The sequence below is a fragment of the Lissotriton helveticus genome, chromosome 8 (genome assembly GCF_964261635.1).
Source record: "Lissotriton helveticus chromosome 8, aLisHel1.1, whole genome shotgun sequence".
Taxonomy (NCBI): Eukaryota; Metazoa; Chordata; class Amphibia; order Caudata; family Salamandridae; genus Lissotriton; species Lissotriton helveticus.
The window spans coordinates 1,109,547,149-1,109,570,928 of NC_136069.1; the positions used below are offsets into that span (position 1 = coordinate 1,109,547,149).

The 23,780-nt window shown below is 40.6% G+C and overlaps 2 protein-coding genes across 3 annotated transcripts in view; one reads left to right on the forward strand and one right to left on the reverse strand.

The window, feature by feature from the left end:
* Window positions 1-23,780, forward strand: part of LOC144773129 (parapinopsin-like) — a 1,885,416-nt gene that overhangs the window by 1,847,807 nt on the left and 13,829 nt on the right. The gene's annotated exons all lie outside the window — the stretch shown is intronic.
* Window positions 200-23,780, reverse strand: part of ST6GAL2 (ST6 beta-galactoside alpha-2,6-sialyltransferase 2) — a 237,580-nt gene continuing 213,999 nt past the window's right edge. For both annotated transcript variants that reach the window (XM_078657989.1, XM_078657988.1), the window contains exon 6: window positions 200-10,309. In XM_078657989.1, the coding sequence (XP_078514115.1) occupies window positions 10,041-10,309 (269 nt within the window). In that variant the 3' untranslated portion in view covers window positions 200-10,040. The remainder of the gene's footprint in view (window positions 10,310-23,780) is intronic.

The following is a 23,780-nucleotide window of genomic DNA, read 5'->3' on the forward strand; positions in this document are numbered from 1 at the left end:
GATATCAAAATCACACACAATCCACCATTTCAAGTGAAAAAGAGTGGAAAACTATTTCACAGTCACCATTTACTGTAGCATGCAGTAATATGGCACAACATACATTTCATGAATGAGAAGACCTGTGGTACATTGCCACTTGGTTCCCAAAACATTGTAAATATCGCCTCTGTACAACCCTCAAAATGACCAACACTTCTTTTTGACAGAAAACATTATTTATTTACAAGAAAAAAATCTGTACAATTGCATACACAAAAATATACAAAAACAAAAATAGAAAATAGAAAAATGTTCAAAATGCATACAAATAATGTTTAAAAATGTGGCTTCTGGAACCCCCTCAACGTTTATTCTGTTGGAGGCATAAATGTTCACATATAAAATTATTGTACAGTAAAAAGATTAAGAGCTGTTAAAAAAAGTACATTGGCATTTGTCTGAATGTGTTAGATAGAGCCTATAGAGAATACAGTACAAGCAGGATAATTGCCAGTCCCTTACAGCTGGGATTGACAAAATTAAAATGCATCACATTTTCCTACTTAGTAGAATTAACTTCATAGAACAGGCCAGTGACAGTCACTACATAGTGCACAATATTAACTCAAATTAAGAATTCAGAGGAAAACCTTCTTTAAGGAACTGCATCCATTTCCATACTACTCCATATTACTCCAAATTCATCATAATGTGAATATTCAATAACCAGAGAAATCAATTCAAATGTTTATTCATTTTGATTTTTTTTTATGGAAATGTCGACAAACAGATAAGAGTCATTTCGAAGCACCTTAGGTGGGAAGTGGGTTACATGCTAATACTTCTTGCACAACAGCAATGTTAGAAGTTAATATTTTTCTGGGTCTGTCATTTGAAGATGTGAAGCAGCACTAGGCTAAGCCAAGGATACCAGTTTGGGAAGTGGACCAGGTGGTTATATTTGACCCTACTCATATACCCATGAATGTTTTTTTAATTATGTGTACCTGTAAAGAACACTATCACCTGCACATGTATCCAGGTGCTGAGCAGGAGTGTGCATAGCACTGCCTAGGAAAGGTTGGTTAACTGAAAGGCTAGGGCTTTAGCTTGTGGAATTCAAGAAGAGAGGAGGAGGCTCTGATGTGGAGTGGGAGGTTGTTCCACACCTTAGAAGTGGTGTAAGAAAACTCCTGTCCTCCTGCTCTGGTTCTGTGTATGCATGGGAGGTATCCGAGTAGGAGTCCTGTGAAGCAGAAGTGCCTTGATGGTTGGTGGAAGGAGATGAGACTGTTGAGATAGGTGGGCCAGAAGCTGTGTTGTGTGTTGAATGTGTGTGTGAGTAGTTTGAAATGAGCACATGTGTGTTTTGGGAGCCAGTGGAGCTCCCAGAGGTGCGGTGAGGTTGAAGATAAGCATGGCTGTGGAGTTCTGACTGCAGAATTCAAGGCAACAGCAGAATAAGGCCTAATTTATAGTGACTATACTGTCCAAGCAGATTTCAAGAGAAGCACAGCAGAAACTATTTAAGTGCTTGGGAAGCCAATGTTTATGTAAGCTTCTGAGCTATTCTTAAAGAGACATTGCTAAACATGATAAGGCTCTCTAGTCCATATCTTCATCAGAGTCTGCAATGATATGACCATTTCCATTGAAATCAGAAAGATGTGTCAATGTGCTTCGAACACATAGGGCCCGGATCCGATATCGCTCGGAAGGGCTCCGAACAGGATCCGTAGCGAGCGAGTTCAATTCGTAGTCCCGGTTTCTGAATGACTTGTACCGCTGTATGTGCGAGCACGTACGATGTGATTATCGCCTCACGCTCCAAATGACTCATACCCATTAGCTAAGCCCTTCAGACGACTACAACATGGTCGACTCGTGCAGCGCAGTAAGTCTGATTTCCGAGCGACCATGTCCGATGCATGCATCGATCAGCCGGATTGAGTCGGAGGTTCTGACTCAAAAAAGCTCCGGGAAGCATACTTCAGGGGGGGCATGCCCCCCTTCACCTGGGGCTCTCCTAATCGGTCACAGGGTGTGCCCATGGGTCCCCCCTGATCCATGCATGCAGTGTGGTGGGCACCATGAGTTGCCCACCACAGGGTGTACGCCTTTTCCTACCCACCCATTTTCTGCAATGGGAGCCTGTGTACGTGTCTGTACGCAGGCTTCCATAGACTTCAATGGAAGTCTGAGCGAATCGAGCCCATATGCTTAAGGACACATCGTACTCGCTCATTCAGACGCAACAAGCACGTTTCGTCCGGAAAGCCCTCCAGATCCGAGCCGTATGGAGGGCTTTCCAGACGGGATCGGAATCTGGCCCTAAGTAGTGAAGAAGCAGCACAAAGACTTTGAATCACGTGTTCGAACATAACATTGATATGTGACTTCAATAAACTTATGGTTGGAACTCATACTTATTTTGGTGCAACAAATTATCAAACACATCTTGTGAAAGTTATTCTTCCAAACTACTTGAGTTTGAATTATGAATATATGTAATGGGGTGTGGTTAGCTTAAAAGATACCCAGGTATATCCTTTGAAAAACTAGTCACCATACACAAATTACAACAATAAAATGTCGCTATGCAAATATTTGGCAAACCTGTTGTCAAGCACTCACTGTATATGTTTTCAAATGTAAAATGTGAGCTTGTCAATTCACTCATTCAGCAATTGCATTTGTGTATAAGATAAATTAGTCTAAAGGGAGGTTCCATGACCATCATCACATATCATTTAATAGAAGAATATTGATACTTCTTAGAAGAATTGCTGTATATTTGATAAGACAGTACCATCTCCACTCATCACACAGAACTGATTGCCAATCAGTGAGTTATGTTTCAAGCATTAACAGTAAGTATTATATCTTTGAATGAATTGTACGGCTGAATATCAGCACCAACAATATTGTGGCATAATAATATGGAAAAGGAATATTGGGGGGAAAATATTGAAACGTAAGTGCAAATTGGGAAGTATACATTTACTATTAATAACTCCACATCTACGTGCCTTGAAGATATATGCACCACAAAGGTACATATATTTGGAGTTAGGTAGAGTACATCTAGACTTATTTGTCTACCAATATTTTATTTTTGATATTTTGTCCTAGATATTCTTTACGATCAATATTTTTAATTCAATCCTCAGGGTAACCACCTTTTGAATGTATACCTTGAACCCACATGTACTCTTAATTATCTGTGGTTCAGTGGATTGTAAGACATTCACATTTTTCGTTATTTAATTTTTTTGATACAGGCCATCTGTTGAGATAAACATTGTAGCAAAAAAAATCTAATATCTAATAGCAATACAGAAAAACAACACCTCTTTTTGTTTGCAATACTATGTTCATATTCTTGCAATGTAAAAACAAAAATGCATATGTGCATGTTTTACCGGAAGATGTACACATGATACCCTGCCCAATGGCAGTAGGTGTGTTCACACAGAGCCTTTGTTGTATATTATGTGTGATTATTTATGAACATGGGGCACCTGTCATGTAAAATGACTCAATACACTATTATGGCCCAGTGTCTGCGCAACTCTCAAACCCCTAAGATGTAATGAAGTTCCTCTGCTATTGGAATGCTGACCTGCCCTAAACTTTCTTTCAAGGTTCATTGGACATGATGAATATTATTCCCACCTCTAATTCAGTATAAACAGTCAATTCCTGGTAGTCGTCTCAATAACCTACAATGTTTGCATAATACAGCTGTTCACATCCACCTTAAGCTAAATGGAGAAATCACATCACTGGTCACTTCTCTGACTTCAAATCATAGGACATTATGCTTCACAATGTTTTTGTAAACTTCAGTCCTGGCTTGCTAAGTTGTTCATTTATTATATGTAATATGCTTGAATATTTATGGTCAACATGAAGACCCATCTTATAAGTTTCCAAAGTTTAGCAGAAAGAATATGTGCAGATCCTCCTTTTCAGTACACATGGCAATATTGTGACATGCTCTACTACAGACATTAGAGAAATAGAGAAAACCCATATATAGTAAGAGAACCCACTGTCTAATCTACATCAACAGCATCCAGTAATCTTAATATTTTGCTTCAATCAATTTTGGGCCAAAAAACTGTGGACCCACAGTGGAAATTAAAATGTATATTGATCAAATTTCCTATCATATCGTAGGTAAAAACAGGGTAGGAGGTGGTCATGTTTTTGACAAACAACTACGGCAAATTAAAAGTAGGGCATGTCAAGTAAGTGTCAGTTATTAGCCACATGCCTTTAAGGACTACACTGAAGCACATTTGCGTCCTAAACAAGTGCTAGATATTAAGAAACATTCAAAAGAATATTGATGGACACCCATAAATAAAATAAAAAAATGCTTTACAGCTTCATCAATTGGTGTTTTCATAGAATAGGAAACAAAGTAAATGTCATTAACTATCTCTAGTCAGACTATGCCGACCAATGAGTAGCTTATTCAGTACTGTTACTTTTCTTTGTTTTATAGTAGTTATAGAGCTGGTTGGGAATTGAATTTTGCAGGTACCACCATGTTAATTTGAAACAAACCACCAGAACTGCATGAAATATTCACAGCCAGCATGGGATTACTTGATATCTATATATCATCCCAAAAACAACAAAGACCCTTTAGGGACTAAGGTTTATTAATCTATGACTGAACTGTTAGTTCTTTGTATTAGTTTGTATAAAGAAAGATTGTTCAAAGCTCTATGTCTCCCCTTCAATAAGGGTGGCTTTAGCATCACATGCTTAGCAAGGGGCATTCTTTTCAATGTGGTATAGAATTTTATAGTGCCAAGTGTGCTCTTGGTCATAACAGTGTTCTACTTTTGTGAGTGATTGTTTTCCAATTAATTTGATCATTGAACAATGTGATTCTTAATGTGATGTCTTGTTTGCTTCCTTCACTGCAAAATATTTATTTTTAAAATAGATCCTTAAAATTGCAATATGGTTAGAAACACATAGGTCTATCAGAGAAACAGAAAATGTTAAAATTACCAAAAGATGTTCTTCATGCCAATCTCAATTTGGAATGCCTAGTAAGCCAATGGATCAGTGATGATAAGTAGGTTAAGTCTCATTTTAGAACTAAAAAAAGCCTAGTAACTCCCTAAGGCCAGGAACAGCCCGGTGGTCGGAGTGAGGTGCAACTAGTGACTGTGCTTTGAAAGTACTATACTGTGCATTGAGCACACAGAAGCTACCTGTTTCCTGATGAGTCAGCTTTGTATCACTCGTAATGCAATTTGCAGCTCACATTGTACTCTTACCCCCGTAGGATCCAAACTACTGATTATGGCTGGTATTCCAGCCCCTGAACTGTACAATTAAAGAACTTTGGGGCATATTATCAAGGACGGGTGTTAAAATTATCGCCGTTTTATTGGCAGAAAACTGCTGATAAAACGGCTATAATGGGCTTGATAATACGCCCTTGTTAATTTCCATAGAAGCCCATGTTCTGATGTTAACATGGGCTTCTATGGGAATTAACAAGGGTGTATTATCAAGCCCATTATCGCCGTTTTATCAGCAGTTTCCTGCCGATAAAACGGCGATAATTTTAACACCGGTCCTTGATAATATGCCCCCAAGATTGTGAATGTGGACTAACATGAAAAACCTCAGAATTACAGGGGCATTCCAAAATATTTGTCCTGATTCTGAGCCCCTTTCCTCAAATAAATTCCTTATGTGTTTAGCTATAGGATTTTTTTTGTGGAAAAGGAAGTGGAGATACTGAATGCGAGTCTTTACAGAGTCAATTCGAAATCCGGGAAGGTGGTATCCCCGCACAGAGGTACCACCAAAAGTGACAAATTATCAGCTCCATACTGGGCATCACTGTTAAATGTATAGGAAACCTAAATAGAAATTGCACAGCATGCAACTGAACTAACCATTTCCATTAGTTACGGTAAACATTCTGAAGTAATGATCTGTTTAACCTGTTCATTTTTAGACTTTGCCTTTTTTAGGGTCAAACTCGGTTACTTTAACTGCAGACTTTTTAAAGTCTGTCTATCTATCTATCTATCTATCTATCTATCTATCTATCTATCTATCTATCTATCTATCTATCTATCTATCTATCTATCTATCTATCTATCTATCTATCTATCTATCTATCTATCTATCTATCTATCTATCTATCTATCTATCTATCTACCTATCTATCTATCTATCTATCTTTCTATCTATCTATCTACCTATCTATCTATCTTTCTGTCTGTTTGTCTTCTTTCTAGGTGTTGGAAAAATCTTTGGCACTGTGTGATTTCTTAATACTTTTGTAGACGTAAACATCAAAAACAAATAAAGCATTCCTTTCATGCCAGATCGCCATCTTGTTTTAAAGGTTACAGGTTAGAGGTTTTGTAAAACGTGTATCTTACTCATGTGTACAGTATTTCTTCAGCAGATGACTTGGATATTAAGAAAGTAACTTTGCAAACATACGAGATAGTGTCTGGGTTCCTGATTTTGTTTCCTCATATTTTAATATTTCAATGTAAGAGGAAATACCTCGTAATCTGTAGTGATCAGAACATATAGACGGCTAAGTTGTGGATACCAGGGAGAAATGTGCTTAAGAACTGGTGCTGTTTAGTGTGTACAATTCTAACGTAAAAATTGCAAAAATTGTGCTTCTTGTTTTATGCTCATCAGCTGCATCTTCGTAGTCCTTACAAATAACATAAGAGGGCAGGAATGGATTGAGCACTCATTACTCCACCTACCCTCTTCAGACGTGTACGTAAAGGATAATTGTAAAAAGTGTACATTTAGTATAGTTTCACAATAGTAATTCTTTCAAAAAGTTCACATACAGCATTGAAAATAACTACATTTACATGAACAAAATGTTCTTAACAGCAGTGAAGAGTAAGATGGATGCGCTGATCAGGTTGTGTTCTGAAGACAAGTACACTTCAATATTGATATGGTTATTTTGATGACATAAAAAAGAGATATGTTGATGCCTGGATATGGTTGCACAGAAGGTTGACTCATGGGATAAACCAAGGGGTATTGTACAGGCCATTTGAGCACCATCCAGTGGTGTAGCAAGGGGTGGGGGCAGTCCGCCCAAGGCAGCAATAGTGTTGGGGGTGGTAGCCTCCCCGCAACTCTTACTTGGGATTTGGCAGCACCCCATTCCCCTCCTCCCCACCCGCCACACACGCAGTGACCACCATGGGTGACAAAACAGCTGGCTAGACTAAGAATTCCTAAAATAAAAAGACAGCAGCCAGTGTTTTCCATTTTTGCATTCAAGATCTGGAACAACATCTGAATCCATTAGGACCGCCCCAACCTCAAATTTAGGAAAAATTTGATGACCTATGTCTTTGAGGAACACTACTGCAAATTACTTAAACAAATCCCAAACCAACTTCCTCTTGTCTTACTCGTTGACTTTATGCTTGTCTTTGACCATGTACAATAATTCACTGCCTTTTGGATATGTTTTGTTTATGTAAAAATACCATATATATTAACATACAAAACAATTCCTTAAGTTTGGATGCCTGGAATTTCCAGACCATTTACTTTTCTGTTAAAATGGGGAAGTCAGCTAGTTAGACTAATTAAATATACATTTAAAATGGCTGTATTTTTTTAATTCTAAATTATAAAATTGTTTGTTAGTGTGTGTGTGAGAGAAAGGAACAACTTCCTTCTTTAGGGTCAGCCTCATAGAGTCCGGAAGGATGTTTTTTTTCGATTAAAGAGGGCCAGAATTTAAAAACTGTCATAAATCTGCCCCTGCTAGTTTTGGACCTTCCAACATTCAATGGATAAAGATTTTCAACTGTATGGAATTCACCATACATTTCCAGGCTACGCCTTGACAGCTGCAGCATTCACATCTTTCCAGGTGTAACCTGAACATTTTTTGCAAAAAATGTGCATGTATATTTTAGTATGTGAATACAACAGATCAAGTAGCACCATTTTCTTACTTTTTAAAATTTGAGTTTCCCCACGGGGTAAAATATTTGTCACTTTGATTAAATCCTTCACTTATACTTCCAACAATTTAGGGCGTGTTTTGGTCCTGTTCCCATCCTAGACAAGGGTGTTACATCAGCCTCTGAGAGCCGTAAACCTGTGAACACTGCAGAACGGATGAGGTCAAAAAGTGTTTTTTATGTACCCACCACACACGTTCACAAACTTTAAAGACATTCCCAACCTGAAACACATTTATTGAGTTTCAAACCTCCCTGCTGAAGGCAAACTAAATTATTATTTTAATTTAGTATTTAAAAAATAATATTTTAAACGTGCATTTTTTGAATGTCATCAAAAAAATACACTTTCTGGAAAGTGTATATGCTTGCTTCCGGCACAGTATTAGTGAATAATTATTTGTGTGCCTGTCTGAAATTTACATCTGGGTGCAAATAACGCGCACCGATTACATCTAGTGCCATTAACGTTTGCGTTGGGCCCGTTGTGTGATAGGCCATATTCACAATTTGGTGTAAAATATGTGAAATAATGTGCCCAAATTATTATTGGCTTTAAACGGCACGCACAAGTACAAATTATGCCCTGGGCAGCGTGGACAATTGGCATCAAAGAAACCTGTTGGCAAGTGACTGGGCTAATACAGGAGCAATGGAATTCACGCTTAACTCCTAATGTGGTCTAGTGCAAACAGTCGCACAAATGCAATTTGTTTCCCGCTTGAAATACAAGCATGAGTACCAATCAATGCTTAATTTGTTAGTTAAAAACTTCAATTGGCGCAGGGTCTGTGGGGCATATTATCAACAAATAGCGATATTTATCGCTAAGTAGGCTTAGCGGCAATTTTTTTATCGCCGCGCATCACCGGATTTTATCGCCGACATAACGTGCTATTAGCAACATTTATCTCAAAAGCGATGAAATTCCCAGCGATAGTGGCAAAATCCGTGAATATCGCTGAGAATACAGAGATATTCACGCATTATCGCTAACAGGGTCTTAGCCATTATATCTATCCACCTCCCATTGGATATAATGGCTAAGAACTGGTCTGAGCAGGCGTTAGTTTTTGGAGATATTCACGCTTAGCGCGAATATTTCCATCGCTACGCCTGTGTTGGTAATAGGCGACAGCGATGTTAGCGACTGCTTTCAGTCGCTAACAGGTTGTGTACGCCCACTTTGCATGTCATTAGCTATAAATATCGCTGACATGCAAAGCGGGCCCCAAACCGCTCGCTATCGCCTACAAGCTGTCGCTAACTGCTGTTAGCGACAGCTTGCTAATAGGGCGATAAAATTATCGCCGCTTAGCGGCCGAAAACGGCCGCTAAAACGGCGATAATTCCCTATCGCCCCCCTTGATAACATGCCCCCAAGTTCCTTCCCTGGAGGCCACGGCAAATACTGCCAGCTCTGCCAAATAAATGCAGTGCCACGGTTACCTACTAACCATACCACTCGACAAATGTGGGTTATTCCATGTCATGAAATCTGCAAACACCGGTCCAAAATAATCACTGGTATCAACAGACCCGTTAATAGTTTTCCTTGTGAAAACCAAAATTACAAGACTAACACTTGCCATTTATAATTATTGCAGTGCAGACTTCTGAGCATGTACCATGGCTATTTCGTTTTTTGTCCTTTTCCCCTCGACAGGCATAACAACAAAACTCTTTACAGTATCACATTTTACACTTCTGAAGGCTATGATATATAAAACTCTGCAACCCGGCATGTCTGGTGCAATATAACGCTGAACTGCTTCGGTATGCAGGTTGCACAATACAAAACAGTACTCGTTTTTTTTTCTCTAAGTACGACTTGCACAGTTCACAGGCTAAGCATGTTTACCTGACTATCTGCAAAGCAGAAATAAATAAATGGCATAGAAAGAGAAGGATTTCTCGTACCCGCTACTTACATTTTTAATTACAGTTTAAAGACCTAAAATGGTCCAAAGTACGTCTTCAAGTATTTCTTTGTTGTTTACAGTACAACAGTAGTACTTTATTGCACATTGTACAAGAGAAAGTCGACTTTCATGTCCTTCGAAGGTGACTGCTGCCCGGGCACTCCATGGCATTGAATCCGGGCAGAATGACTTTCCCTTTCCGGTGCAGGTCGTCCTCCAAGCCTCGGTTCATCCTCTGCACCAACAGCTTTTCGTACAGGAGCGGGTGGTAGGCCCCAAGGGTGCAGGCGGCGTCGTAGTACTGCTCGTGGTAGTGGCAGAGGTCTGTCTGCCGCACTGAAGGGATGTACTCGTACACGTGCACCTCGTTACACATGGACATCATGATGAGGATTCCTGAAATTCAGAGAGAGAAATGTTTCACATTTCGAGTCCATCCAAGACTTCACCAATGCGCAAATATAGCAATCAACAATCATGTTTCAGAATCAAAGGCAACCAGCAATGTATATTATTATTGTATACAAAAAAGTCACCAAAATGCCCATAAAAGGAGTCTTAGCTCACACTGAAGTCTTATAATACACTTGAGAATTTTAAGGGCTAGATTCATACATTTACACAGTGTTTCTGATTAGAATTACACTCATCACATATGTGCCTGGGCACTTTTTACACACACCCTCCTGATTCACAAACTGGATTGGCATGTTGAAGAAGGAGTATGTAGCAACACAGTTCAGCCAACCTTGCATACTAAAGTATCAGACTTGCACCTAATAATTCAGCATCTAGTAATAACACAACACACATCACCACATCCCCTAGAACAAATCTTATACATGAGCAGTCTGCATATGATAAAAAAATTGCACACGTGCACATGCTCTTGGTGAATTCAGCAATGATTAACAATGTTTTTTTTCTAATATATGCACTTCAATGTTGGAAAAAAACCATTTTGTCTTTGACCCTTTATTCACTGGGTTAGTGACTCAGGGCCTGATTACAAAGTAGGGCAGACGCATCGGTCCTGGGAAAGACCGACCTCCGGTCGGCGGTCCGAATCGGCCAATTATAATGCATCCAAACACTGTTCAGTAGTATACTCCCATTTCTCAATGGGAAATGGTGTTATGGCCATAAACCCAGCAGTAACACAAGCCTAATGAGAAATGGGACGTGTTTTTCATCCATCCTACCCCGTGGTAGGCACCTCAAGGTGCCTGCCACAATGGGCAGGGATCAACTGGCCCCTAACCGGAGGTCGCACGCATAAGGGGACCCTGCTGTGGGGCCCCAAACACGCTTTCAGACATGGTTTTCAGGTCGGACAGGCCAGCATGGAAACCATATCGGAAGCCATGCATCGTAATCCCAAAGGGTGGAAAGGCCCGCCATTTGGGATCACGAGTCGGCTCAAACTGGCCGACGGGCTCCATGAGCCCGTCGGCCAGACGGAATGACCAGCCAGTTTATTTTACGACCACCAGCATCATAATACATCGGTCAGAAAGACTTTACAGGCTGCATCGTAATTGGCCCCTCAGTGTAAAACATTATAACAGAAAGAATAAAGGAGAAATTTAGAAAAAGGACCGTTCTGGGACACCCACTTATAAAGGTTAGAGTGGTCACCTGACTTGGATGCACATTCTGGGCAGTGACCATAACATTTCAGGTCAAAACGTCAAAATTCAAGACAAAAATTCAGAACAGAAACTCAATTGTACAGGCGCATCTGTCGATGTCACACAATAATATAAAAGAAGGTGAATAAGCTGCCAAGACCAGCACAAGTCCAAATAGGTTTATGTTTTTTTGTTTTGTGTAAGACATAGCAGTAATGAGCAAGCATTCACATGTAGCTGGACTTATGTAAGGATTAAAATAACTGCAGGAATCCTCACTAATCGGAATTTGTTAGCTGATGTCAAGAACAACTTCATGCACAATAGCTAACAGGGCACATTTGGTCATACAGGAGGGAGGGAACCCACCCTTACCAACCACTCTAAAATTTCTGTTGTGGGCTACAAGCAGTGGAACACCCTCAGGATGTGAAAGCTAGCATAGCAGCCCTGTGGGTAGCATTAGGTGCATATACCTAAGAACAAGACTTCACTTACAAATAAAGTTCAGATAATTGTATGAGTGTTTTTCAAATGTTCTCATATTAATTTATTAAGGCAATCAAACCCCGATCATGTGTTAGTTGGCCTGTTTAGGTATGGGTAACTGGACATACTTGGTTGTACAATTGTCCATTTACTCTGGTCTATAAATACTATTTAATATTTTTCTCAAAATGTTTGGAACTCACTAAAACCTTTAATTGATTAAATATTTTGAAGCTTGACAAGGTGACAAAGATTAGGGACCTGATTCTCACTTTTTCAGAATCTAGATGCCTATTTTTCACACCAGATAAATAATAATGCTGCGTGATACATTATTTATCTGGTGGGATCAATAACACCTAATAGGAGTTTCAGGGAAAAAAACATATTTGGATTTTGATGCTTACCACACCGGTAAGTACTGTGCCCTTTTATCCTGTAAAATGCCATCAGGAAAGACCTGCTGAAATTTGATGATGGGTGAGCTATTTAACGCACCTGATAATTACCGGATGCAGTAAAGACATCTCCCAACTCATAATTCTGACCCAGAGAGGACAGAGGTTTATGCATAGGTTGGAAAACACCCACCCACTTGTAATCAAGGGGTTATTCTCTTTGCGAGGTAATGTGGGAGTGTAACCAGATGAGTCTGTCCTGCTTTCTTCAAATGGAGACTTGTAAAAGATATTTGTACTATGTACAGACTCTTTGTGTTTTACTTAAAGAATATAGTTTGAAAGCAGTGTTAAACTTATACTCTGTGTAATACAATCTAAAAGAAAAATGACATATACTCAAAGTGGTTTGTGTTGTAGGTTTAGATTTTGTGGTACAATTAATATACCTCACAATTCGAAAACTGTAGAAAGCAGGATTCGGTTCTGTGACTCTTCAGTTACACATGCAGACAACTACAGTGTTTGCTTTAACCACCTCAACTTCCATTAAAATCGGTTTGAAATGTGGTTATTTTTCCTTTAAGGTGTCTGAGTTATAGTTTATATGCAGGTCCGTGATCTTGATAAGACAACAAAATAGTTACTGAATGTTTTCCTTCTTTTAGTTATATTGTTCTTAAGCTCTTTTTATGCACTCAACTGCTGAAAGTGACAGAGAGCTCTAACGGATGACAGCCGAATGGAACCTGGGGCATTTTCATCAGACAGGAGTTCTGCCATGCCACCATGGCATTGTACTTTTTTTTTTACCTTCAGCCATAAAGGTGAAAGCCCCATGGAGGGAACAATAGCTGCTAACTTCTCACAATTTGAGAGCTCAGCTTTGCCTGATTTGATGAAGATTGCACTTCAGTTACATGGGTGCATAGGTGGCGGGCCCAATTTATGTATTTTTGTATTTGAATAGAAACAGTCAAAATGATGATCACCCCAATAGTCAACTACTTAGTCAGCATGCTTCCCCTAGCACTAACAAATGACTTCCACAAGAAAACAGACCAAACCCTTAACAAATTCATCTGGAGAGATAAAAAACCGAGAATAGGGCTCGCAAAACTGAGATTAAAGAAAGAGCAAGGGGGCCTTAATGTAGCAGAACCTAGAACCTTCCAGTTAGCTGCGGTTGCCAGACAGGGGATGCACTGGGTGCTCAACAATCAACAATACACTCCGAAATGGCTACTATTAGAACGAGCATTGGAAATGCAATAGGTCTCGCATTAGGAAAGTTTGAGCTATTGTTATTGTAAATGACACTTTTTTTATTTATGTGTTGGTTTTGAAAGTAGCAAAATTAATAGCTTTGTCAGTTACAATGTCAATAGTTTTAACTTTTGCAAATGTGACACCTATAGCATTTGTAATGCAATGTGTGTTGTATTTACGTGACTTCGATGTATTGATATTACAAATAACAATGGCTTTTAATTTTGTAAATAATTAATACTTAAATAAAAGCTGTTGTAATTTATAATGGCAATAGCTTAAACGTTTGTAAATAACTTTTGTGAAGATTATGTTCAGTGTATTTTATTGTGACGAAAATCCAAGAACATTGCATTTGCACCTACACACACACAGAGCCACACACATATAGATGTGGTGGTGGTGGATCTGGGGGATATGGTTGTGGTGGATGTGGTGGTGGTGGTGATGGTGGATGTGGTGGTGATGGTGGTGGATGTGGATGTGGGGGTGGATGTGGTGGTGGATGTGGTGGTGGATGTGGTGGTGGTGGATGTGGTGGTGATGTGGTGGATGTGGTGGTGGTGGATGTGGTGATTGTGGATGTGGTGAAAGTGGTGGTGGATGTGGTGGTGGATGTGGTGGTGGATGTGGTGGTGGTGGATGCGGTGGTGGATGTGGTGGTGGTGGTGGTGGTGGTGGATGTGGTGGTGGTGGATGCGGTGGTGGTGGTGGTGGATGTGGTGGTGGATGTGGTGGTGGTGGATGCGGTGGTGGTGGAAGTGGTGGTGGATGTGGTGGTGGTGGTGGATGTGGCGGTGGTGGATGTGGTGGTGGTGGATGTGGTGGATGTGGCGGTGGATGTCATGGTGGATGTGGAGGTGATGGTGGATGTGGTGGTGGATGTGGTGGTGGATGTGATGGTGGATGTGGTGGTGGTTACAGCAGGAACCACAACATGCCGATCTGAGGACTGTTCAGCAACACCCATTCAGAATTTACTTATATTTACACTAGAAAAATTAGTGTAAGTGCTATTGTGAACTGTATATGGCCTGGTGCCAAAGGCCACCAGGACTCCAAACACGCACAACGAAATAAATGCTCCTTTTAAACAAACTGTAGTGTATTTTATCTCATATACTTCATAAACCAAAGTTCATATTGTTTCAGTCATTATATATTACAATCATATAAATTTCATCTGTATATCAAAACATCGAAGCATCGTTTGTTAAATCAATGAAACTGCAAAACATATTCAAAACATAACAAAAACACCCTGTTTTTGTTATGTTTTGAACAAACGATGCTTCGATGTTTTGATATACAGATGAAATTTATATGATTGTAATATATAATGACTGAAACAATATGAACTTTGGTTTATGAAGTATATGAGATAAAATACACTACAGTTTGTTTAAAAGGAGCATTTATTTCGTTGTGCGTGTTTGGAGTCCTGGTGGCCTTTGGCACCAGGCCATATACAGTTCATATTCATAGTGTGCAGGCACTAATCCTAACACAGCACACACACTGGTTTAAACTTGTACTAAGTTGGAATATTTGAGTGCAGCCCCCTTTCATACATTGTTATAGTTCTAAGTGCTATTGTGAGCAAATACACAGACCGTGATCAATAACCAACCAATTCTTGGCATAGAAAGCACTTCTCTGAGGTCTGTGGTTGCTGCTTTCTGACTCTGAGGTTGGCCTTTAATGTCTTATCCATTGACTTTTCCCGTAAATATGTCTAATTGAGGCCATCCTGAAAGTCCAACAAGAAATGATACCGCTTGTTTGGTAAGAATTGCTAATTAAGCTAGTATGTAAAACCCGAAGCTCCTTCTTTCTTTCAATACTTCCGCTCTGGTAAATGCAATCCCATGTAACATGTTGTAAACTCTGAACCCAAGGTTTCTATCTGATTCAGGAGATACGAGCAGATGATTAAACAAGCAAGACTTTACTTTGGAATGTGCTCGTATTTCATTGCTTTGGGTCAATACCAGATTTGAGCCTAGGTGAAATCAATAATTTTGAAAAAACATTTTCCTTAACTTAATAAAAGCTGCGTTAGCACGAATTTCTCGCATTTCAGAAATGGACTTTATAAAACGTAACTTTGGGGGAGCGAACTAGGTATTATATTTGATGCCCACTGGACAATTAAAGATACATCACTATTCATTACACATTTCTGTACACTGTTGGTTGCTGGTCAGTAGTAATGCCCGGAGTTGTGTTTAAAGTAAAAAAAAAACTAGACACGGCCTTCCGGCCGTGAAAGTGAAAGTACGGCCAGCCGGCCGTGTCTCGGGGAAAATACAGATTAACACCCAAACACAAGAATAAGTAATTTAAAAGTGAACAGTCAATATTTGCCAAGAGCTTTCCATTTCACTGCAAGAAGCGTGGCTGGAATTTGCTCTTTCGCTAAAGCGCTTTAGGCATGCTGAAGGGCGAGGGAGGCGAGGGAGGGAGGAGAAATGCGAGAAACGTGTGAAGCAGGGGGCGGGGGTAGCGGATACCTTTGAAGTGAAGCTAAGCTGCACTTCAAAGGCTCGTTGGCACAGCGCACGCTGGGGAATGCCTCTGGGAGGGAGGCTGGTGTCTGTGCACGCTCTTTTTATTGCAATGCGCATGCGCATTGAGCGAGCTTTACACGGGCACTGCATGGAATCGCTCGATCTCGGTAAGCTCTGTTTAAGCCCCTTTATCTCTCGCTCCGCTCAATGCGCATGCGCATTGATAGGTCACGAGACCTAAAAAGCCATCCTCGGCAACACTGATCCACTCACGCTCCTAACCACCAACAAAAAAGCACTAAAAGGGAACCTGATCTTTAACTAACAAAACAAGCTCTACTCAAAGTCGACCAAAAACTAGAGATAAGCATCAAAAACTCATTATGGGTAGCACTCTGGTTGAACCCCAAAATAAAATACAGAGGCAGACCCCTGGACATAGCAACATGGAAACAAACAGGGCTCTCGCATTCAGCCCCGATGGAGGAGAAAGGAATGCCCCTCACGTTCAACAATATGAAAAAAAAACATGCCCTCCCAGACCTAGAGCTATACAATTTCCTGGCGATTAAAGCCGCCATCACCAAAGCAAATCTAGACAGGCGGACCCCATCAATATTCCAATATATGGAAAACATAAACAAGACCGTCCACCAGGTAGCACAGCTGTGCAAACTCCTCCGCCCAACATCCACAAAACTCAACGCCAAAAACACAGAATACTGGGAAACACAGATAGGCTTGAAATTGACAGAACAAGAATTACAGACCATATGGAAGGCCCCTACACGCAACATAATATCACCAGTACTAGCCCAAACAAAATTTTGGCTGCTGCACCAAGCGTACTGGACACCTGCCAAATTAGCAAAGCGAGGCCTAAAAGACAACAACCGATGCTGGAACTGCGACAAAGAAATAGGCAACCTAGCCCACCTTATCTTCCACTGCAGCAAGGTCAGCAAATTCTGGAAGAAGGTGTTTGACTATACCAATAAGGCCCTAGGCTGTACCCTAAAAGAAGAATTCAGCACTCTAACAACAGCACACATCTGCACAGACGTTCACTCACGACAGGACAGAAACCTCCTTGACTTCCTTCTCACTAGCGCAACTAAAACAGTACTAGCCAAATGGAAAGACACCTCAAAGGCTACCTTTAAACAATGGCTGAACTGGGTGACGTACCTAAGAGGAGCAGACACAACTGCACTAAGATACACACCCTGGAGGAAAAGTAACAGAGAGATGTGGACATCCTTAGACAGCTTCCCAGACCCACACAAGCCACCATAGACAGTAGCGCGAAAGCAAACATAGAGAACCACCCACAGTGTATGACGGTCAACCCACAACCACCAGCCGACCGCCTATATGTTATATGTTTGTCATATATGTTATAACGAACCTCACTACAGTAACGCGTCAAGCAACCCAAATGATGACCAAGACCAAACCACTGAACACTTTTATGTAAGACGTGCATGCCTAATGAAACAGCAAAATGCTCTAAATGTTATATGTATATCTGTATTTTGTTAAGAAAATCAATACAAATATAATATATAAAAAGTTTTATATAGCGCGAACCTGACCCACGAGGGTATCGGAGCGCTTTACAATATACAATTAATTAACCTTAGATGGTTGAGTCACTTTACCATCCATTATTTTTATTTTTATTGTTTGTAATATGGCAATGTTGCAAGCATGTTTAGGTACTGCTTTTAGGTACAGATATGTTCAATAATAATTTACCATGAAAATGACCACAAGTTTTCACTGCTCTGCCATTGGCACATTAGATATTACATTTGCATTTGAGTCCACATACAAGGATTAAAATATTAAACAAGATATAATATTAACCTTGTGGTAATTACTTTTTATGGTGTTTGTTCTTCAAAAAAGTCATCAAGTAGAGAATAAGACAGACAAAAATGCAATTTCCCAAAATTTAGTGGAAAAAAAAATCCATGCAAAGGTCCTGTGGATTACTTTATGCTTCTTTTGATTTCAACGACAAGTGAATTACATCATGTGTTTGATCCCTTAGCTACCCATGACTAAAACTCAGCGCTTTAAATATATCTACTATTGACACCATCACTTTCCAACCTAAGCCCATTCAGACCCCATTCTTATATGATCCACGACCAAAGAACAACACATTTAGGTCCACAATTTATTATGGGTTTGTATCTCTCTTCCACCACACAAGGAGGTGCAAGGGAGACGCAAAAACAAAAATGGTATTTACGAAGCCACAAAAGGCCACCTTGCTTGGCCCTGTGTGGCTTGGTAAATGTGGAGTAACGCAAGGCAGTGACGTCATAGCCTTGCTTTACTCTGCTTCAGGGAGGTGTTACACAGATGGAGCATGGGGGCCCCACGCATCCACTCATGTATTTTGGCACATTCCCAGAATTCCCATTAGTGGTAGACTTGAGAATGCATCAAAATGCTATTCCTTCCCAGAGGAAGGCCTAACGGGGAGAAATATGTTTATTTATTTTCCTTTTCCCTCTTTCTACATGTGCTACATTCTGCAGCACACCTAGAAAGATGAAATTGCCACTGTGGATTGTTTTTGTTCAGGTAGGTGTCCCTTCAAGCACAAAAACAATCCTTCCTACAATGCAGGCACCCTTGCACCATGGTGCAAGGGTGCCTGCATTGGCTCTAGACAGCACATTGTGCACCAACGCAGGCAGAAAGTAGGAATAACCTGTATAATGTTAAATGCGGCACATTCCCGCCCTCTCCCTTTCACGCAGCACAGTGCAGCAAGGTGGCTTGCTGCGTTGTGTGAAAATGTGATACATATGCCTCTTAGTCTGGTGGTCAACATATTGCCTAATAGTGTATCTTTTACTCAAGCAGTTGTGCACAGACAGTTCAAAATGAAGCAACTGGTCTGCAATTTAGAAATGTTAGCATATTTTCTAGCCAGACCATTATTTCAAGCAACTTTTTTTCAAATATTTGGATCTATTCAAATGTGTGAAATCGCTCAGTTATTATCAGATATGCACAATTTAGAACTGTAACTCCTTCTAACTGCAGCTTGGTTTGCATTTAAAACAAAAAAAACAATAGGATCAACATTGTAAACACGGATGCAGAGTCGGTACTTCATTGCTTATTGCTGGTTCCTGTTCTTTTTGGTAACGTACCTTGAGTGAAGCGTTTCACTTCGCAAAAGCCGAGCTACTGCCTTTATCACATCTTGCTTTAATTATAGGGCGTGGCATAATTCACAGTCTTGTCTTGATTAACGTGCATCATGTCACAGCGGACCCTCTACCCCACAAAACATTTCTATCACTATTTCATCATTGTATCTACACCATGGGCCCAACATAGACTTTGCTCCCCTTCTATTAGTGACTAGCAAATCAATCCATCCTGATAGCCTATGTTTCCAATGCCAAAAGTACTAAAGCTGAGTCAGTTACTGCTTAGTGAATGCATTCATTCATTCTGAAACATAAAATCATGATTCAGCGATCAGATAACACAATGTTATTTAAAAGATGAGTTTCTGTATGAAGGCACTTTCGCTTTTCAAAGAATAAGTCTTTATCTACTTCTTGTTACCTGTCGCCAGGATGTCCAGCTTCAGTTACACATGGCCACAAAATGATCTGATTGCATACTATCCAAAAAGAGTAGTCATGAGACAACAACAATCAATAGGCCAGTTTCACAAATTAACAGACTGAAAAGCACACCTAATGCAGGTCTCAAAATACACAGTGGAAAAGGTTCTCTAACATTTGCATCCACATGATACATAAAATATGGATGTCATGAAATGGTAAAATCTAGGGGAAAGTTTGTGGGTCACAAAAAATACCTTCTTACAAACACCTAGGAAAGTAATTTTCTTTAATTGCCAAGAATCGGGAGAAACAATTGGTTTTTATAACTGCATTTCTAAAGAGAACAAAAATAGTGAGGGAGATTCACTCTGTTAGGAAGCTAAATAACAAAAAAAGAAAGCTGCATCCGGCCTTTTCCAATTCCAGTCTTGTATGACATGTTGCAATGAGGACATTAATGGCCATGTTGAACCGAGGTAAATGAGTTGCTCCTGTTTTCAGTTATATACATTCTCTGTTGGATGTTGTGCTTTGTGGCAGTAAAAAAAAACATTTACCGCCGGTCACAGGCCTAGTTTGGACACTCACATTTTGCATGTCAAAATATATTATTTTAGTTTCTAACACTTTCTTTGGCACTTTTATTCTAGCACTGCTTACCATTGGTTGGCTTTTTTGTCACTCTGATTAGGCCGAGCCGGTGGCAGTGCATGCGCTGCTCTGCGAGGCATGCTGTACTGAGGTAGGGACTTGAAGCTCCGCCTACATTATTCTTTGGCTTGTGTCCTTGTCCACTGTAAGTTGTGGCTGTTCATTGGTCAAAAGGCTTAGTAGTACCTCCTTAGGCGACACCCCCTGTTACTTGCGTTGTTGCTCGGTAGGCTTGAATTACAGCCTACGAGCACTATTTTCTCACATAGCAACAGCAGGCAGGACACGCTTTTGCCTAACACTTTTATTTGTTTTTATAGCGCACATTTGCAATGCAATAGGTCTCACATTTGTGCCTTTTATTTATCCCTTTTTAAAAACAACACCTAAATAATATGCATTGTCGTATACAATGCCAATAGCTCAAACTCTTATAAATGCAAGACCTATTGCATTGCAAATGCTTGTTGTTTGATGGCTTTTCTTGTCCCAGCATATCCAGCTGGCGTTTGCCCCTTCCCTTGAGCACAGCCTCTTTACCATCTCTGATATTGGCTGACTTTTATCCTCCCACTGTTTACTTTTAGGGACCTACTTTTTTCTTTCTGCTTAAGCACTCAGTGAGGAAAGATGTGTGTTGCAGCTCTCTCCCTCTTGGTGTTTCCCCTCAACAAGTATCACCCCTTTCCTTCCCTTCCTCCTTAACAAACACACTTGGGGGCCGATATGATGCGGCCCAAACAGGCTCCGACGTCCGCTCGGTTTACTTTCCGACCTCCACATTACAATGCTGCCGTTCAGAAACTAAACCGGCCAGTTATTCCGTCTGGCTTCTGATGGGTTTAAGGAGCCCATTGGCCAGTCGGAACCACCTCATACCCCAAAGAGGCCCTTGCGATTACGATGCATGGGTCTGGCATGGTTTCCATGCTGGCCTGTCTGACAGAAAGCGTGTTTGGGGGCTCCCAGCAGGGCCCCCTTGTGAGTGCGGCCTCCACTTGGGGGCAGAGCCCTGTTGTTCCCTGTTTGAGGTGCCTGCCACGGTGTGCAGGGATGAACAGCACCCCCCATTTCCCAATGGGAGTATGTATTACGGCCGGTTTCTGGCTCCTATAGGGAAACGATCAGTGTTCAGTCGCATTTTAATTAGGGGATCGGGACCGCTGAGGTCGGTCGGTCCCAGTTCCAAGACGGTGTCGGGCAGACTTAAGTCCACCCAACACCTTAGTGTAGTCCCCTCTTCCCTCACCTTAATCTCATGCATTGCTTACCCACTCCACATATTTGAATGTATTTCTTTAATCGCACCACCCATAGACTCCTCTGTTGTTTCTCCCCACTGGATGTTGCTCTCCTCTTTAACCCTGCTCCTCACCCCTCCTGACACTACCAACTTTAAAATAATTGTTTTTTCAATTTACAGCTTTTGGAGTGCCAGGCAGCTGCAGTCTTGCTGCTGGGCTGTCAATTTGTGAGACACAACTCTACACTGACTATTTAATTGTGCTGAAGGTTTTGGACCTATTGACCTCTTAAACTACACTGACTTTAGGAGGTCTATACATTCAACCGCATTGAGACTAAAGCCCTGAGGAAGTCATAGGGGTACACCCCCCAAACGACTAAACAAGTGTTGGCTAAGGCTAAAAGAAGCGGATGGAATAAAATAGCATACAAGACCACACAGAACTATGATGTGTTATTATACTGGAGTAGCGTGTACTTCAAACCTTGTGAATTGATATTTTTTATGGTCTGGCTTGATTTTGCAGCTGTCTCCATACAGCTGTGATCGTTTTGTTTAATTAGCCAGCTGCCTGAACCTGAACTTTTAGGGGGAACACACATGGCACTGTTAAGCTACTAAAGGGTCTTTGATACAAAGATAATTGATGGTCTTTTTCTATGGCACCAACACAGATGGGTGGAGACCAGTAATTTACCTACTTGAATTTTTAAGTCTGGCTTGAGAGTACAATGGTGTCATCTGACTATTTGACCTACACTAATATTATTTTGCAGCTCTTTGCTTCCACACAAATAAATATATCCATTCCCAAGTGCCTGGATACTCTCTTGGGTGATTAGTGCGCTATACAAATCAATTTAACATAACATAATATGCTGTCTAGTTGTACTGCTGCACATTAGCATACACCATTCCCTTAAAGCTAGACCTTTTGGCATCACCAATGCTTGCTGATGAATACATTTAATTTAAATTCAGCACTGTCAGCCCAGCATGAGTGTGTAGTCATATGAACATAAGTAGAAGCACTTATGTAACTAGAGAAAGAACACCGGAACGGCCTCGTTTACAAAGATTTCAGATGGAGAGCACGAACAGCATTGAAACCATACTGAATTCATGCATGCACAATGTAGTTCAGCATCACGTTCTATTTGCCTTCCCTCCTGAATGATGCAACTTTCCTCTCCCAAAATTGTGTCTGTATTTTCAACATAGTAGCGATTCATTGAGTGTTTACACAAATCTGTCTGTCATATCTTATCGTAAATCGCTTGGTCTGTTGGTGGATCAGGCTCTGAGTCTGCAGCTTTGTATTCCTTCCTTCCTTCCTAGACTGATCAGGGGCTGTCAGTGAGAGGGAGGAGTGCAGGTTGTGGTGCAGATGACAGGAGGTTAGTAGCTGTGGCTGCCTTAGTGTGGGTGTCCTTTGGATGAAGGCGGATTCAGGAGAACCATGTGATGGGTTGCCTGAAGGCTCTTCCATTTTGGGTCTTCACTGTAACTGCATTTGAAGGCACCCAGGGCTGAATGCTGTAAACAATGTGCTGCTCTAAGACCAAGCAACATAACCCAACACTCTTTAATGGGTTGTGGGTAAACATAATGAAGAAAAGGGACTTATTGATGCAAAGAATGTCGGTTAAAGCTTAACAAACTTCAGCTTATCCTGGCTTTTTATGAACAGCACTGTGAATTCTGGGACTTACATTTCGGTGTTGATCATTAGAATATGCAAGTGCTGTTGCCTGAAGGTGAGAAGAAACCACTTGAAAGTAATGAAAAATGTATTTATTTATGGGTCTGTCATACGAGCGTACAAAGATTGAAATGATAGAATCTAACAGTTCCACCAGTGGGGTTACAGCTCTTGCTGTAATAAGTGAAATGATTTGAATTAATGGACAATAAACCTTTATGGTTCTGCATTCTTTGTTTGTGGCTCTGCAACACTGAGGTTTCAAAGTGACATACATGGGCAGCTGCTGTATTCCTGCTTTTTTTGTCCAGCATGAACATACCGATTACACACGTAAGTAAACATCCACAAATCTGTGATGCCTTT